Raw genomic sequence first — 18,137 nt, 5'->3', positions numbered from 1 at the left:
AGCAGAGAACCACAGCTGGTTAATACAACCCCCTCCCTGCCTGATCGAACAGCAGCTCACATTCTGAACAGCAACATTCCCCCAGATCACCACCACTACCACAACGGTTCTGTTTGGTTTTGCAAACATTGTTTTATTAATCCATCGTCAGTTTGTAATATATAAATTACTTTTAAAAACGTGAGAAGCAGATGCACCTACAAGAAAGACATGGCGTGAAAACACAGGAGTTATAGAAAACCTAAACTGTGTTTACAGAAGCCATCTTAGCCAGCCAATGTCCACTTTTCCCAGAATCCTCTTTTACCTCCCTATACCATATTTATCTGGTTTTTTTTTCAGTTACAGAACAACTGTGGACAGGGCCTTTTTTCATTGTTTAAAAAAGTTAAATGGGCATTGTCTTCTTCCATGTGCCGGCTCCCTTTCCTGTCTCTCCTGTGGCGCTCAGTCCATCCAGATCAGTGCAGTGTGGGGGGGCGACTCACAGCAGCCATGGCCCAGAAACTGAAGGGGGTGAGGGTGGGGAAATGGGTGTGTTTGGCGGACTAAGGCGTCTGGCGGTGTGTTCGCCTCCTCTCTTCTTGTTCGAGCTCACATTTCGTTTGCCATGTCGTCGTGCTCTCCTGCCGACAGGTCGCCGTTGGCGCTGATTGTGGTGCTGTTGTCTTGGTAACCGGGTGGCATGAAGGCTAGGCTGTAGGGGTAGATCTTATGGCAGGCGGCTCTGTAAGCCTCGGCAGCCTTCTGCTGACCCTCGCCCAGGTGCCCCTCATGCAAAGCCTCCAGTACCTCGGTACAGATCTGCAACACACACACACAGTTAGTTTATCTGCATTACTGTGGTCACGTTGTCAACTAGAGACATCAGGGGCCTGTAGATCACCATGGTAACCTATGGTGCACAGTAAACATGCTCCAGAGCAGCTTAAATTCAGAGGATCAGAAGAGTCAGATCAGAACAGTGGAAAACATGGCGTCATCGTTCCTACAGGGACATGTTTCTCACTGGTCCGTCACTTTTACTAAGGTTATCACTATAATATTAAACCGGATGAAGGATTTTTGTCGTCAGACGTCTGGACCTTAAGTAACCAGAGAAACAAGCTGAGCAAACAGCCCTCTGCATCCTGTGTCCACCCCAGAGTGTGACAGAGAAACTCTGATTTTCAATGAGAAACTGTTTATTCAGTGATTTTACAGATTTTAATCACTTGGTCTGTTTGTTTTGGAGAGGACCTCCCAGTAAAAACCTCCTGAACCATGAACACTGAAGGAGGCTTAACCAACAAATGAAAATCAATGAGTTGTTTAACAATGCGATCAGGCCGACTACTTCTGTCACCCAGCTGGACACTGAATGCACTGTATCACATTTTTGTTCATCAGACAAAAAGTTGAGAGTTAACTGAGCCAGTTGTTAACCAGCTTCATGATACAGGTGTGTGATGTTGTGATGCTGCTGTAGTTGTAGGTAAATGATCGCGAACCTGGATGCTTCCTCCAGACAAAGACTCATCCAGGGCTGTAGCGATCTCACAGGCCATCTTATCAGAGGAAGGCTCCAGGTAGACCATCATCTTAGCAGCTAGGAACAAAGAGAACCACACTCAGTTTTATTATTACAAGTTACTTCAAAACAAAACACATTTTCAGACGTGAACCTCACTGCAGAAATCTGATGGCAAGTTTACACGTTGTGTCCCAGTCACTTATACGTAAGACTCATGAGGGTCATTTTACTTTCGTAGGACCAGGTAACATTTCCATACCAGTGTTAACACAGCACAAAGCTGCAATGAATGCAGTCATAGTAACATTAATGCTGCAGCAGCACATGGTTAAAAACACACAGTGCCTGTGTGGATAAAAACATACACCGTACAACGTAGCACTGAGCTCCTACAGTACTGTCAGAGTCACGACGGTCAGTTGGGAAAAAAAAAAAACACAAACAAGTGAAGGAACAATGAACAAAACAGGGTTTGGAGAGGAAGGAGAACTGAACAGATGGATGATGAACTGTGTGTGTGTGTGTGTGTGTGTGTGTGTGTGTGTGTGTGTGTGTGTGTGTGTGTGTGTGCTATGTACCAGCCAGTCTGTGTGGGATGGAGTTGGAGTGTTGGCTCAGGTAGTTCTTGTTGAAGCTCTGAGGGTTGCTCTCCCCAAACAATCTGGAGATCTCCTGTTTCAACACTGTCCTCACCGCCTCCGGCAAGTCTGCACTCTCATTTACTGCACACACAGAAACACAATGCTTTAAAAACCTTAACTCAAACAGAGGCACGTCAATCTGCTGAGGAACACCTACAGACTTCTTAATGATGGATTAACCTATGCTACCAGCATCCAGTCTCACAGCAGTTTAACACTTAGATCACACAAGTACATCGTTCTCTGATGATTCAAAGTTCCATGTAGAACACCTGCCCTTCATAGAACTTTGGAGCTTCTCCCCAGTGATATGCAGCAGGTGTCAATAGGGAAACATCAGCTTAGTGTGGGTTATGTTCACCTCCTTTGAAGAAACAAACAAGACACTGGTGCAGCCATGGGTTGGAAGGCTCTATGGTTACAGCTCTCTTTATTGACTGCAGCATCAGCAGGTACTTCTCTGGAGGAAAAGAAACAAATATGACCTTAGTTTGAATGAGTAAGGGTGCAAACATCATGTCTCCATCTACTGAGCTGTCACTGTGAGGGTGTTTTACTGCTCCCAGTATCTGTCGGACCTTTCCTGAAGTAGATCTCGAAGGCCAGGAGGTGAGTCTCAATCTTGTTGCGCACCAGGTTCTTCAGAGGGATCAGGAACTTCACCGCCTCCTCCAGAGGATTCTCCGGCTGGTAAAAGAAGTTCATCATGTCTCATTAATAATCTGTAATAAATCTGCCAATCAGACCAGCTGTTTTCACGCAGCACAGCTGCAAAACCTTCTGTCATCCTAAAAGAACTGATAACTGTGAGCCCACCTTGGCTAGTTTGTCTGGTATTAGCTCCTCTTTGGGCCCGCCTATCTCCTCGTCATCATCCTCCTTCTTCTTCTTCTGGTTCTTTAGCTGTTTCTCCTTCTCTGCATTCTTCTTCTCCTCTTCTAGCTGAGCCTTCTTCTGGGCTCTCCTCTGTTTGTTGCGCAGTTTCTTCAGCTCCTTGTCTGTCAGATTCTCTACAGAGGGCAAAAAGATAAAAGCACCTTAACAGTAGTGCTATTTTTAAGATGTTGCTGTCACCAAACCAGTCTTGTTTTACACATTCTAAACTGTTCTTGGAACTATGGAACCACAGAAAATAAGGCAGGAACTAAAACGTCCCTTTTGAGTATTCCAGTTCTGAGGAACCGCAAAGATTAGGTTAATGAAAACACTAGAAAATGATGACCACACTGACCGGTGTCTGTGTGGCTTTCCTTGCTGTCATCAGTCAGAGGTTTGTCATGCAGGGCCAGGTAGATCTGGATGGCTGTTCGAGCGGCTTTGTAGTAGAATGGATGCTGCCGCAGGACGTCCTCCAGCTTCAACAGGTCCACATAGGATCGCAATGTCATCTTCCTCATGCAGTAGGTGTGGAAGTCAAACTGATCATCTGTGATCTCCACAAAATGCTGTTAGAAAGAGGGAGCAGGGGAGAGAGGAGTTACTCCGTCTTTAGATCTGCTGATGATGGAAGAATCAGTGTTTTTTTAAATGTATCTGATTAACGTCTCAATTAAAAACACCTTAGTGCTCAGGACTTTGCACACATGTGCAGTGGCTTCAGTATTCAGACCACCCTTAACCACACCCAGTTATCTCTGCTACACCTAACTGTAACCTAAGGCTGCCCTCTAAAAGTCAGTTGATGGATTGAGGAGTACCTGATTTGACACTATGTTTTTTTTTAGTTGGCTCACAGTTCACACACAAAGCAGTGCAGGAGCAACAGTGCTGCAGGCTAGACATTTTACAACCGAGTCTAAAGAGCTACATCAGGTACCACGAGGCAGGGCGCCACTCCAGCTTTGGTGTCAGGTGTTATGTCACCTGCTGAGAGCTGATGGCCGTCACAGGAAAGCACACAGCTCAAACTGACACTACTGTTGTTATGTTGGGTTTAAACTGGCTGACAACGCTGTCAGCAGCCCAGCAGGAGAGACACTCTGTGGTGCGGTGGGAATTCATAACGGAGCTATGACACACACCACCTTTATGTCTACGTGAAAAAAGGAACGAATAGTTGAATCTTCATATTGAACAGCCAAACCTGAGTAGACTGATGAAATTCTGAGTCAGCTACAGTCCTACCATAACTATAACTTAACACCAAACACGTAGGGGGTGGGTCCTTTAAACTCCATTTTTACTTTATACCTCAGCATCAATCATGAATCCATGACATCTATACATCATTAAGATTAGGCAACGAAGGTTTGAGAAGCTTCTACAGGGTCTGTCCTCTGTGACAAAAGCAGCTTAGGTCACAGTGAAACTAATCACTGTTTTCTCTGTCTCATTAAAATGACAGGAGGAAAATGTTTCCAATAATTCTACCATATATGATCATGCAGAAGGTTTACAGAGTTGTGCTGTTTATCTGGAGTCAGAGATGCATGTATGTGGCTGGATGTTGGGGGGTGATGGAGGTGATGATGACTGTAGAAACTCACCCTCTCTATCTCGTGGCACTTCTTCAGGGCTTCTCCAAACTTGTTCATGGACTTGTAGGCCAAGGCACACTCTGTCTGGAACCACATGCACTGCATCTCATTCAGGTTCTCTACTGCAGAGGTCCCCTCCTAAAACAAACACACACACACACACACACACACACACACACACACACACACACACACACACACACACACACACACACACACACATTATCATGTTGGGCAGTCAAACAGAAACTGTAGTCAGTCAGTTTCATGCATTCTGATACACGGGACCTTAAGAGTACCCTACTGATTTAACCTTGCACTTTTTAAAATTATACTCAGGATGGATAGTAAAAAAAATATGGAAGATAATTGATGCAGCTGAACCAGAGATACGTCTTTTTTCCCCACAAAACATGGTGCCTGCATGACCAACAATTCAACATCCAACAGCTTGGTTGCAGATTGGGGTGTACTAATGAAGATCTGGTCTGCAGCATACAGTGAACTGAAATGTCACAGACGTATGACAATTGAAACTGAGCTCATGTCCCTCCCATTTCTCTCCATCATCTCCGACATGTTTCTACACCTCCCACCTTGTTTATACACCTGAGGTAAATTCAGCTGATTGGACATGATTTGGAAAGACACACACTTCACACTCTCTCTCTCTGCATACACATGTAGATGTATCACACGTGTACATGTTTACTGAGTAAAGCAGAAATGCAAAGATGGTCTCTGGTTTTAAGAATCAATACTGAATTATTAAATGAACAATCACAATTGATCAGAAAATCCCTATTAAAGATATTATCAGACTTCACACAAGTCCCTCTGGAGCCATCAGTGGAGTTCCCCTTTATAAAAGAATCTGTTCATTTCAGTGGATCTTGCATGAGGCACATTGACCCTACCTTAAATATAAACTATGCTCTTTAATTAGAAGCTGTGCTGTTGAGTGGTGGTATCCACTTAGTGGCTACTGTGTGTTACAGGTTAAAAACAATCTGAGATTACACCAGAATGCAGATTAAACAACATGTCAGAGGAGCTCAGGCACAAACACAAACAACATGACTATTATCATTACTGACCAGTGAAACAGAATCCTGCCTACACTGACGCTGCAACACAACTCACCAGTCTGATGCACTAATAAATGCTAATGCTCTATTGTGGAGGACATTCATCATATCATATTGTGGTATTTTATAATTATGTTTTATGTTCAACCATAATATTATCACTCTCCATTTCATCTAATCCAGGAGTTTTGCGTGTGAGATTTTTTTGTGTGTAGCACACATACTGATAGGACAGTTAGACAGTACTGAGTGATAGAAGTAGAGGAGTTTGAGTAACAATTTTCACTTCAAGCACACCCTCTTTCTGTGTCTTACCCGTGTGAACTTGGAGCACATCTCCTCTGCTTCCTTGATGAGGCCAGCTTTCAGCATGTACTTGGCACACTTGGAGTTGATGAAGCGGTCTGCGGTGTCCAGGGCCTGAGCCTCATCCATCCATCGAGCAGCTTCTTTTATGTTGCCTGCATGCTGCAGAGACAAGGACACAGGGTTAGTGAAGAAGGTAAACACCGTAAACAGTAAGCAAATGTGTGTACTTAATGCACGTGTAGAGCAGACAGTAAACCTTGTAGATCTTGGCCTTGATGAGGAAGAGCTCGATGAGTGTGGGCGTGCTGTCAATGGCAGTATTGATGTACTCCAGAGCAAGGGTGGGCTGTCCTATGAAGTCAAAGTGCTGTGCCAGGAAATACTGTACCCACAACAGGGTGGTAGGGGGCTCCTCCTTCCCATTATCTACACACACACATTTAATGTAAATCACACTGAGTGTGTGGATTCACAGCACACCTACAGAAATGTCTTCCTTTACATGTGATTGAGATGGTTTGGAGGTATAAATACTGTAACTCAAACATCAGTTAAATAAACTGAAACTAAAAAAGTCAATTGAAAAACCAAGCAACACTCACCATTTTTACTAAACATTCGACAGCTTTTTAAACAGGTTTCATAGCCAACTACTAATTCCTCAATAATTGTAACCTGCATGAGAAAAAGAACAAGTGAAACTGTTGTTTTATTTTAATATTTTTATTCATATATTTGAAAGTATATTTAAATGTCACTGTGCTTACCTTTTCTTTGTCAGTGTAGAGGGATTTGAGGGTAGTGAAGACGGGTGGGCAGCCTTTGCTGAAGTTCATCCTCAGGTAGCTGTCCAGACATTCACGAAACTTCTCCCCTGGCCAGCACAACACACAGTAAGGGTAAAGTAAAGTGAGATTTGTATGACATTTGAATGACAGTGATACGTAGGTTTGATGTAGTCCTTTGGAAACTTGGTCAGACAGAAGAAGATACTGAATGATGTCACTTTGGGCCCTTGGATATTGTGATGAGCATTTTTCAAGATTTTACGACAACACAGTGCAACTGCATCTCACTGCCTTCACCAGCACACGGAGTCACCATGTTCACGTCAGCCACTTTCTGCTGTAGTAAACAGGGTTATCACAGGCTCCATCTGCTGATGAAGACCATGAGACGCAGTTTATATCACAACTCATTTTGACCAGAGTGGAAAAGTTTTGATGGAGCAAACATATCACTGCTGTCACAGTGAGCTGCTGCTGTGTTTACCTGTGAGGAAATTAAGTGGCAGCCTTCGGGGAACCAGGCCTTTAGGAAACTTCACCCAGGATTCCTCATATATTTTCTGACGCTCCTCTATACTGCCTGAGGAAACATAAGGACACAGTGTAAGGACTGAAACAGCAAACACATCATCCCTCAGTATGGAACTTACAGGGCCCTATTTGTGTAGAAGCACAATGACAAGTGGAGATGAGCTTGGAGATGCCCACACAGCCTGAACAACCCTACAGCGATGCACGTTGTTACTGTCGTGTTAAAACAGGGATAATAACCTGTTAAAGTCTGTGTAAAGCAGTAATACTTATGTGTTCTGAGTTTGTCACACCACAGAGAAATGTGCTATTAATCACCAAATATGAATGATTCAAAATAATCAGCAAATACTTAAAATCAGGTTTCAAAATCATGACAAAATCAGGAGCTCTCTGCTCTGAGACGCTGGAACCACACCCACTAACGCTGTAGCACAGTGACTGTTAGCACCCTGTTAGCATCCTGCTAGCACCACAACCTGTAAAACAGATACTGGCAGCCCTGGAGTTGTACAGACCTTCATGTTTGAGCCACCAGAGGATACACACAGTAGACACACACAGACAGTGAGCAATGTCGGCAGGACTGGGGGGAGGGGGTGGCTGGGGGGTTTCGGCCTCATTCAAAAGTGACAGTGGATTACTGGTAAATTCCCATTGTCTCCGATGAAAGTTTGTAAAACTAACCAGAGTGAAATGGTCACTTAATCCACCTCGTCTTAATGCCTTTGAAAAACTCTGTAAACTCTGACATCCAGTCTTCAGGAACCACTTTCTGACATAAATCATGTGTTTAGAGACAAATCTCTCAATTTGCTTTACACAGACTTGAACATTGTGGTTGTAGTTTGTTGGACTAAGTCAAAGCCTCGCAGCAGGTTTTTGGCCAGTTACACTCAAACCAATTTCTCATGTTTTTACACCACAGGTGATGAACAATGTGTTACAGGAAAAACTTGGGTGGAGGCTGTTAAGTGTAGGTAAGGTGTATTAAAGAAAACATCAATAATAATAATGATGCTAACTGTTTATAAAAACAAAAATTAGAAAGAGATTAAAAAATGAACCACAGGCCCCTAAAAATATTTTAGGGATGCAGCTGTGAGCCTGAGGATAGTGTTCACCTGGCTTTAAGGCATTTTCCAGGCCCTGGTAGTAGGCCCAGTTCTCAGGGTTCCTCTCCTGGAGTCTCCTGTAGACCTCTGATGCTTCCTCTGGCCTCTCCAGCCTCAGCAGCAGCTCTCCTACACACACATACACATGAGAGGGAAGTCAGTCAGAAGTCACTAAACAAAAAGACTGAAGTGTTTTAGTAAACAGCAGCAGGTGGAGGTTCTGCTCAGAGAAGGCTGAGGTCAGGTCCTCTTTCTGATCACACAGTTAATCAGCAGGGTCGTGGTTTGACTGACAGCATCTGCCCACCTCTCGTCTCCTCCACAGCCAGTTTGTCACAGATCTGTTTTTCATAGTTGTTGAGGTGATCGAGGGCCTCCTTGTGCAGACTGGCCTCCCTCAGAACCTGGTTCTGATACAGCAGCAGTTCACTGTACTCATAGTCCACCTTGTCTGGGGAAGTCTGGACACACACGCACGCACACACACACACACACAAACAGAAAAGGATAACGCAAACTGTAGAGAACTGGAATGAACAACAACTGAAGCTGGATGACTAATTTCTGACACCTGTTACACTGAAGATTATCAATGTTGGAACTCAGGGAAGTCATTCTATCTCCACTGCTGAGACACCCTAATGTGTTCAGAACCATCATCAGGTGGAATATTTCCACTGGCAAACAGAGTGTGAGGGACTGTAAGAAACATAACGGCCACGTTACACCAGTGTCTCCCTCTCTCTCCTCACTCTGTCTGCATGGATGTAGAAAGAGCTGTGTCTGAACTTGGGCTGTGTTCCTTCAAAATCTGGCAGTGTGGCACCTTCCTGCAGAGTTGTGTGGAGGTTGTGTGGAGGTTGTGTGGAGGTGTGAGTGTGTTTATTTGTGCTTAAGGACGTAACCACCTGTGAAACAGTGAGAGAATAACTGTTTATTTCTCTGATTCACTGCTTTGTTCTTGCCACTGCCGCTCTCTCTCTTCATTCACTCCCTACCTCGCTCAACCACTGCTGCTCGCTCTCTCTCGTGCTCCCTCATTGAGCAGGGGAGGAGAAGCCAACTTTGAATATGTGTTTACAAACAGCAGCCGACCATTCCTGTGTATTTTATTACTCCATTAAAATGATAATTCCTGTTTATTATGACTTGGGTCTTATTTTGGTAGCTTCAGCCATCTATAATACAACTGCAGTGTGAAATATACAACACCTCTAATACAGCATCACTTTGAATGGAATTCATTGAAATGTGCCACTTTGTCTCTCTGCAGCTCATTGTTACTGTACGTTAGCACAGTCAACACTACGTTTTAAGACATCAGCAAATCATACGTGTGGTTTTATACATGGACTGTTTGACTGCACATCCTCATACAAAATATGCAACACTGCTACACACCTCTTCACCTCATGCTTCCCACATGATAAACCTTTCTAATGTAGAAAACACCTGTGTCATCACTAACAGGTGTGAGGTCTCACTGCGTACTGTAGGATTCAGAGCACAGTACACAGTAGTGTGCTATGGATACTACTTTTTACTTCCATTACTGGAATTCTTGTGGGCACTATAATGAGAGGAAATTCTGAATACTAGGACTTACAGTGAGCACAGCAGTGTGACACATCTGGGTAGTGCTGAGTAGTCTGCAGCTTTGGCCTACCTGCTGCGTTTTGCGGAATTCCTCAACGATCTTGGCAGCCATCTCAAAGTCCTCCAACAGGTGATAGGCCACAGCATATCCGATCCACGAGGCCCGCTGGGCCGGACGGAGCTGCAGCAGCTGGTACCGAGTCTCCTGGAGAGAGACGAGCATCAAAACACACACAACTGTGAGCAGTTATTTATGTTTCATTACCCAGCCCATCATCATTTAACTAACTTTCCATCTTGTGCAGCAGGACGAGTAAGTGCCTGAACCTGCACAGTTACACACCCAGTCCCCGTCATCCATTCTCATCCTGTGGCCCTTTTTTAATCTTAATCCTCCTATTTTTAAACCCATCTCATCTCTCACTCTTGACCCTCACTCTGTATCCCTCCAGGTCTCTCATCTGGATCTGCAGCAGGGACAGGTCTCGGAGGATCTGTAGGTTGTCCTTGTCCCACTTCAGAGCATTCCGGTAACACTTGATGGCCTCGTCATACTTTTTGTCCGATCGCTGTAGCAGGCCGTACACATGCCAGCCTGGGAGGGTGAGCCAGTTCAGGAAAAAAAAACACACTGCTAGACACACACACACACCACACACACACACACACACACACACACACTATCCAGGTGTTTATATGTGCTTAAAAATGTAAGAAAGAAAGAGCTAACCAAGCAGAAATCAAGTTAAAGAGCAAGTTCTCAGAGGTGTTACAGAGTGAATTCACCAGCTGCAGAGAGTAATGTAAGCGGAGCATGAAAGGATACAGACGTGGCTCTTGAGGTCGTTGCGAAGGCCTCGTCTCACCAGCTCGTACGCCTCCTCCTTCTTACCCAGACAGTTGAGGGTCAGACCCTTCATGGCCAGCGTCTCTGAAGCACAGAGCAGGGGGAGAGGAGAGAGGAGTGAGACGTTCAGGGGGATCAAAGTTGATATGAGTTATTGAGAATGCCACTGACTACAGTTTATACAGATGATCTGATGGAGTGAATTATAGAACCCTGTTGGACACTTCATTTTGACATCTTGGAGGCAGAAATACTGGACAGAGGGCACTATCCTTAAGTGCATTCTAGGAAGTTTTTCCCAAGTTCTGTGGGCTTTGACCTTTAGATAATTACGAACCATTTGGCCAAACTTGAGAGACATTATAGTAAATAATGAACTTTTCACCATAGCAATTTTCTTTCTTTATTAGCAACATCTGCACACCTGCAGTGCAATACTGTAAAGTCCTGTAGAAACAGATCAGGAGCTCAGTCTGTGACATGATTGTTGGTGTCAGACAGGCTGGTCTGAGTGTCTCTGAAACTGCTGATCTCCTGGGACTGTCACACACAACAATTTCACTCAGAATGGAGCCAAAAAAACATCCACTGAGTGGCAGCTGATGAGAGAGGTCAGAGGTCATGGTCAGAAAGGCTACAGCTCAAGAATTCTTCTTGAGCTTTAATGGAAAACCCTGCTGTAAGGACTGCTACTTCTTCAAAGCAAAAATACACACGGATGTGCACAGGTGTGAAAGTGAGCACAACTTCAGGCAATCCAACTCAGTTTCTTTTCTCTTCATTCCTACAAACTTCCTCCACTGTCCATGTTCACTGCCAACTGATTCACAGTCAGTTACCTCAACAATATTAACATTTTATTTTCTTAAATCTGCTTTTTCACCACTGCCATTCAAATGAATGTAAGACTATGTGAATATTTGAACCTAATCAAAAAGTACACTGTGATCCACTTCACACACCTTTGTAACAGGAGCACCCCTCAGAAACAGCAGGAACAACGTGACAGTTGAGCACTATGCGCTATGAAGCAAGTGAAGCAGCTCTCCTCTTACCTCCATGCTCCGCAAACTTTGGGTTGCTCAGGATCTGTTTGCAGAACTTCAGGCCGTTTCTGTACTGCTTGTGCTCGTAACATCTCTGCAACAAAAGACAGAGCACATTTTACATCCGAGGTGCCAACAGTCTGCCGGATCTTCAGAGAGCAACATGCAGGTAACACGCAGAAAAAGAACTTTGCTGAATGCACATGCTGTGTTCCATTAAGCTGCAGAAATAAGTGCTCCTTCCTACTGTTAGCAAGCAAAGCATCACACACAGACACAGTCAGGGGGAGACTGAGGCACTGAGATAAATGAAGGACACAGCTCTTGAGAGAGCAGCCTAGATGATGGAGGGCTGTTGGTGAAATGTAATCAGACAAACGTCCAGATGGATGCGCCTGGTTCACAGCACACACCGGGAGCTCAGAGCCCGCCCAGCGCCAACTCCCACTGACAGACAGCGCCGGTCCTCTGGACTGATATCACTAATAACAGTACATTAATAGTGATATATAGGACACAACCGTTACCGTTACCGTTAATTATTTAGTGTTTGACTTTCACAGCCTTTTGAGTGTTTGATATTTACCAGATTTAATAAACGACTTGCGCTTTCCCGCTTATGTTGTATTGTAAAGAAGCAGGGAAAAGTTAACCGTTCAGTTTCCAATGCAGTGAATTGCATGTAGCTTGGCAAGTTACCGGTTCCTATCAGTTACTTTTCCAGCCGGGTACTCAAGTGAGTTACTCGAATTAACGACAACTATTTTAGTGGCATACACGAGACAAATGTTAATAAACTTGAGTGACACTGCAGACGAACAAGTTTCCAAACTGAAAGTATTAACTGGAGAGCTAACGCGACTAAGTTGCGTGTGGCTGTCATGTGTCAAGCAGCTTTGTCACTGATATACTTTGAATGTGTTGCAAGGCCAAAGCATAACCAGGACACCACATGACAGTTGGTTAGCCAGTTGTTCTGTTTTCTAAACAGCATCGCTACAACGACAGGTCAGTAACAGAGACATGGTAATTACAATGCGTTTTGTGTACTGCATATCTCAAATTACTAGCAACTCCCTAGCTACTTGCTCTGACTGCCAGAACTGACGGCGACTTGGCAAACTAGCGTTAGCTAGCGAGCTAACGTTATCTCAGGCATTTAGCCTACCAAAATTCTCTTGAAGAGAGCATTCTCCTTCGGCGGTAGAGTGATTGTGGGCATTGTGCTGGCTTCCTATGCCTCTGTCGGTTCACACATGAATAATATCCTCTGGGAGTCAGAGATCCTGGACTGTTTCGGTCTCTTCAGGCTCCTCTCTCTCACGTGTTGAAGCCAAGGCCCCCTTCCGAGCAAAATGGCCGACGTGCTTCCACACCGGATCAGGCTGCACTGAGTCTGCGTGTCAGAGCAAGCAGATGTGTCAGTGACTACATGGTATTTTGACACAAATGACATGTCATGCTAATACATTCAACGACACATTGAATAAAATACCACAGAATAACAAAGTATCTCCAGTACACGCCTGTGTCCACTGCTTAATGTTGGTCTCGAACGTTTCTAACCAAAGCCCATTGAAATTTCTTACAATTTAACACTGTCTAGCCTCTCGGCAAATTATCACACTTAGTGAAGTATAAAACATTTTTCTAATTGTTTTTCGTTATTAAAAGGAAGTGCACAGACAACACCACAAGTAGCACTTTATTTATAAGATCTTGTGATTTAGAGGATTAATTCTTAATATCATTCCAAGAACTGACTTTGGTGGGAACTGACAGTCAGCCGTCATTCTGGGGATGTGCGATTATTTAGGATTTAGGATTATTAGGAGAGTTTATCCCCGCAAACAATAGACTTTTTGATTGTTTAATATAAACCAAATTTAAGAATTTGTCATAGAGATTTTAAAATGTTCTTTATACATGTGCTAATGTGTGTTCATCATCCAAACTCCTTAATTCTTAGATTTCATTTTGAGACACAAATGATGCTAAACTGGGTTATGAATATACATTCGCTTCAAAATAGGAAAATCCGATAGTTTAATTTTAGAAATGTCATTTAATAACAGCACACACGAAGTCCTGAGTGGTCGCTCGACTTATCGGTGATCTTTCAAACCTCTTAGTCCTGTCAGGACGTTTAATCGATCGCAGTGCGGCTAGATCGAAAATCGGACATAGAGAATTGCTCTTGAGCTAAAATGATTTTCAACCGGTTTCTATTAAGAGCTGTTCTCGACAGCAGAGGTAAGAGGACATAATGGCACTGAATTCATTGTTTTTTTTTTTGTTCAATAGTGTGTGTTTTATATCGCTATTCACATCGTGGACGCCGTGTTTATGTTGAAGCCTGACCTTAGCTTAGCATTCTCATCGCAGCGCAGTCACACAGACGATTCTCTCCTCAATAAGCTGTGACTGTTAAGCCACCGTTGTTTTACCCGTTGCTAATACATTGGAATGGAATTTATTTGGTTAAGGGTTGTAATTAAACCACTCGTTAACCACTCCTGAGCACGGAGAGGTATCCACGCCAAATTCCATTCAGAATTTGGGCAGATTAACGCCACTCTGTTTACTGGAAACCCCACATTTGAATTAATGCATTAATTACTTATAAATAGTTTGTGTGAAGAGAGACCTTCTGCAGTTCCATTAACTGGTCAGTCCACGGTTACCTCCATTGTCTTTTTCCACCAAAACAGCGCTCTGGATCATTCCTAACACTCAGAAAAGTACAGTATTATTAGAATGAAAGCCAGGACAATCCCATGGTTTTGTTTTTTAACGTGTTCAAGTCATCTTCTCAAAGTATTCTCCTATTAAATATATGTGTTGTTGGTCATGCTGTTCTGGTGTTGTTTCAGTTGGGTCCAGGTCTGTATTCACAAGCTCCAAGCCTGACACTGCCAACCCCAACTGGCTGAGAGTTGGCCTTGCTTTTGGAACATCTGTTTTCCTATGGGGCCTGGTAAATAAGCACATCATTTCATGCAGATAACTGTAATATCATATAATCCAGAAATTTGATCATTTGTTTGAACACTACACCTTATGTATTCCAGGGTTTCTCTGTCCACACATGTCAATCATGTAATATTCTGTAGATATTTGAGCCATGGGTGTATTATAATATATAAGACAATAATGAATACATCTGTGGTTGTAGCACACAGTATCTGATGAGCATGCAGCAGTGCACACTGTAGTGGGGATTGTGTCACTCAGGAGAGGGCAGCAATGAGCAGCAAGCGCTCATGATTTTAGAAATGTACTGGGGGTGCATCAGGACAAAAGAATGAATAAACACAACAGTGAAATTGGTCTTAAACTATAGTACACAATATATACATGTTTGAGAGGCAAAGCCTGTTAAGTGGGGAGATTTGTCAGCCATTCACAAATCTCCCCACTTAACAGGCTTTGCCTCTCTGCTGTGGTATTCTCATTGTAAACTGAGAGTTCCTTGGGTTTTTCCCAATTAATTTTGTTTTAGGGAGAAGTCATACATTCCATCTTGGTTTACTTGTTTTGTTATAAAACTTTATTTAATTCCAGGAAGCAATGAAAAGCATGGAATCCTTTAGAAGTCTGCAGCTACATTTAAGACAAGCTCTCAGATTCAGGGTGGAGAATGCTCTGATAAAACCAGCTGGTACATTTAAATGACTTGTGGTGTTGTTTGTCTTCCACCTGCAGCTCTTCAGACAGCACAGTGCAGATGTACAGGAGTACAAAGTGAGGAATGGCCTGGAGTGACCCACCACACTGGTATGTGAGCACCTTCTAAAAATACACTGTGTAGAATGGAAGTATTTCATTATTCTGTGATCTGATACCTATATTGCCATGTAGTTATTATTGGTATTCTGTCATCCATTGTGAAGACACAGCCTAAAATGTATGACTGGATGAACAAATAAAACATGGTACTCTGTCATTCTTGTCCTTTTCAGGGGGTCATCTGGTTCTTTCTATGGGATGCACCTGTTTCTCCATTTGTTTCTATTTCCACTGTTCCTGATTCCTCTGTATTCTGTGTAAAATAAAAATATATCATGTGAAATAGACATGAGTCATGATCATTTTGTTCACATAAATTCACAGATGATAATATTATAGATGTTTGATTTATACTTCTTTATTAATGAACCAAATGTGTTAGATACATATCAGTATATATATGAATATGGGTTAGATCACATTTTTAGCAGGAGGATCACTTGCTGTCAGTGTAGACTTCAGATGACATCACTGTCACTGGTCTCCTGGTACAAGGTAAAATCTACACAGCTTACTGGCCATTTTTATTGTGTATACTGTGTTAATTTTGGACAGACACTGTGGAATACACAAACATGTTCACACCAAAGGCCAATTTACAGTCTTCAATCCACTTCATGTAAGCCAGTGCTTACATAGAGCAAAAGGGTCCCAACCTGAGAATTAAAAGGTGTCAAGCTGGATGAGTTGTTAATTTTCTCAGGGTAGATGATGTTTTTGTTACAATATTTTTGCTCATAGAAAGCTCTCTGATGGAGAGAAAAAACTACTGCCCTGTATCTCCAAACTGTCCTCTGTGCCGTTTCAGCTGTGCATTTATCTGCCTCTGCACCGGTGACAGCCATGGGCGGAGGCGTTATCTTTACATCCATCCATACGTCCCATTCTTGTAAATGCGATAACTCAGGAACATCTTGAGGGAATTTCTTCAAATGCAGCACAAAATTCACTTGGATTCAGAGAGATTAGAGATTACAGTTTGTTGGCCAAAGATGACCATAACTTGAGAACAATTAGGACAAACATTTCACACAAATGTCCAATAGGATAAAATGATGATGTAATAAAATGATAAGTCATTTTATATTCAAAAGGTCAACTTCACTCATCATCACAATGTTCTGCAAAAATTATTCAGCACCATAACTCAGAAACACAAGAGGACGCTGTGACTGTATTTCCTGCCATTTGACTGGTTGATGGAGGCAAACCGCTCTAGTTAGTTTATAAACGTCCAAGGACAAAGGGTTTTAACTAAAGACAGTATAGTGAGCTGTAGTTAAGAGTTTTCAGGGGGATTAAAATGTGAAAATAAAAAAAGTTTAAATGAAGGAAGGTGACATTTTGGCCACATGTTGTCTTTGACATTCTGCTAAACATGACTCTTCCAGTGAAATGGGTGGAGTGATGGTGGCGCTGAAAGTCACCCTTTCCAATGGTCCAATATGGAGGGTGATCAGTGCCACTGCAGAGGAGAGCCAGGAGAGAGAGTGTCATGAAATGGCATGCGTTTAACCAGACAAGTACGCAGTGAATAAAACTCGGACACAGCAGGTGTAAGTTTGTAAAATGCATTTAGGTGTTTCTAAAGCTTCCTTCACACTGGACAAAGACCCACTAGCATCTGGCTTTTGTCGCCAGTGGGAAACAGTATGAAGAGCATTTATTCTTGCATCAGATAAGTCAGCAGTAGTCATCAGTATTTAATGGCTCCAGCTTTGACATGCTCATTTTTGCCCCTTTAGAACACGGAACTTAGGAATATTTATTGTTATTTTACAGTTTATGGGCACAGTTTATAACCACATTTAAAAAAACCTGCATATACACACTACTTTTGGTGTAAAAGCATATTATTTTCAGATAGTTATAATAGTATTTTACTAGTTATTGAACAGGAAAGTGTGTGTGTGAGAGAGGGAGATGTTGCAGCATACATACACCATATCTTTGCAGTAACACACATCACAATATCATGAGTTTACTGTCTTCCTAAATGGAGAACTTGTTTCCATACAGCCAGTCAAATGGCTTTATTTTAAACCACACTCTATCGTGTGAAGAGCAGATGGTCACATTTACCTGCAAACACAAATACAAGTGAGTAATAGACAGAGGGAGCAGGAAATGAAATGAGAAATAGAAATTTGTGTCCTCCCCCTGTATTTGTAAAAAACATTATTGTAATGTCTTCAAAAACTAAAAGAAAGTTCATTCTCTCCCCTCAGTGTTTCTCTCCTCAGCTCCACAACACACTGGATGCTCACTGAACTCCTTCTTAATGTCACCTTGCAAACACAAAGGTTCTGGCTGTTGTGTAAGCCTCTGCTCACCATGCACAAACACAGTGTTTAACGTGTAGCATCACTTCACCTTACCAGCTCGAGTCTGCCTCTG

General features: G+C 42.9%; 2 protein-coding genes across 2 annotated transcripts; one reads left to right on the top strand and one right to left on the bottom strand.

Moving 5' to 3' along the window:
• Window positions 1-107: 107 nt before the first annotated feature.
• Window positions 108-13,333, bottom strand: LOC108895517 (N-alpha-acetyltransferase 15, NatA auxiliary subunit). The gene is made up of 20 exons (XM_018694372.2): window positions 13,120-13,333; window positions 11,961-12,045; window positions 10,885-10,989; window positions 10,496-10,653; window positions 10,129-10,263; window positions 8,770-8,923; window positions 8,472-8,591; window positions 7,301-7,396; window positions 6,796-6,902; window positions 6,631-6,703; window positions 6,285-6,454; window positions 6,035-6,187; window positions 4,641-4,769; window positions 3,386-3,599; window positions 2,971-3,164; window positions 2,733-2,841; window positions 2,516-2,614; window positions 2,092-2,235; window positions 1,491-1,588; window positions 108-804 (listed from the first exon to the last, which is right to left on the bottom strand). Exons 1-20 carry the CDS (start codon window positions 13,171-13,173, stop codon window positions 595-597), a joined length of 2,607 nt encoding a protein of 868 aa, XP_018549888.1. The 5' UTR covers window positions 13,174-13,333; the 3' UTR covers window positions 108-594.
• Window positions 13,334-14,043: 710 nt separating this feature from the next.
• On the top strand, window positions 14,044-16,025 carry ndufc1 (NADH:ubiquinone oxidoreductase subunit C1). The gene is made up of 4 exons (XM_018694391.2): window positions 14,044-14,204; window positions 14,825-14,928; window positions 15,657-15,728; window positions 15,914-16,025. Exons 1-3 carry the CDS (start codon window positions 14,159-14,161, stop codon window positions 15,714-15,716), a joined length of 210 nt encoding a protein of 69 aa, XP_018549907.1. The 5' UTR covers window positions 14,044-14,158; the 3' UTR covers window positions 15,717-15,728; window positions 15,914-16,025.
• Window positions 16,026-18,137: the final 2,112 nt, after the last annotated feature.

Source organism: Lates calcarifer, linkage group LG8 (assembly GCF_001640805.2).
Source record: "Lates calcarifer isolate ASB-BC8 linkage group LG8, TLL_Latcal_v3, whole genome shotgun sequence".
NCBI lineage: Eukaryota > Metazoa > Chordata > Actinopteri > Centropomidae > Lates > Lates calcarifer.
This window is presented reverse-complemented; position numbering and strand designations above follow the sequence as displayed.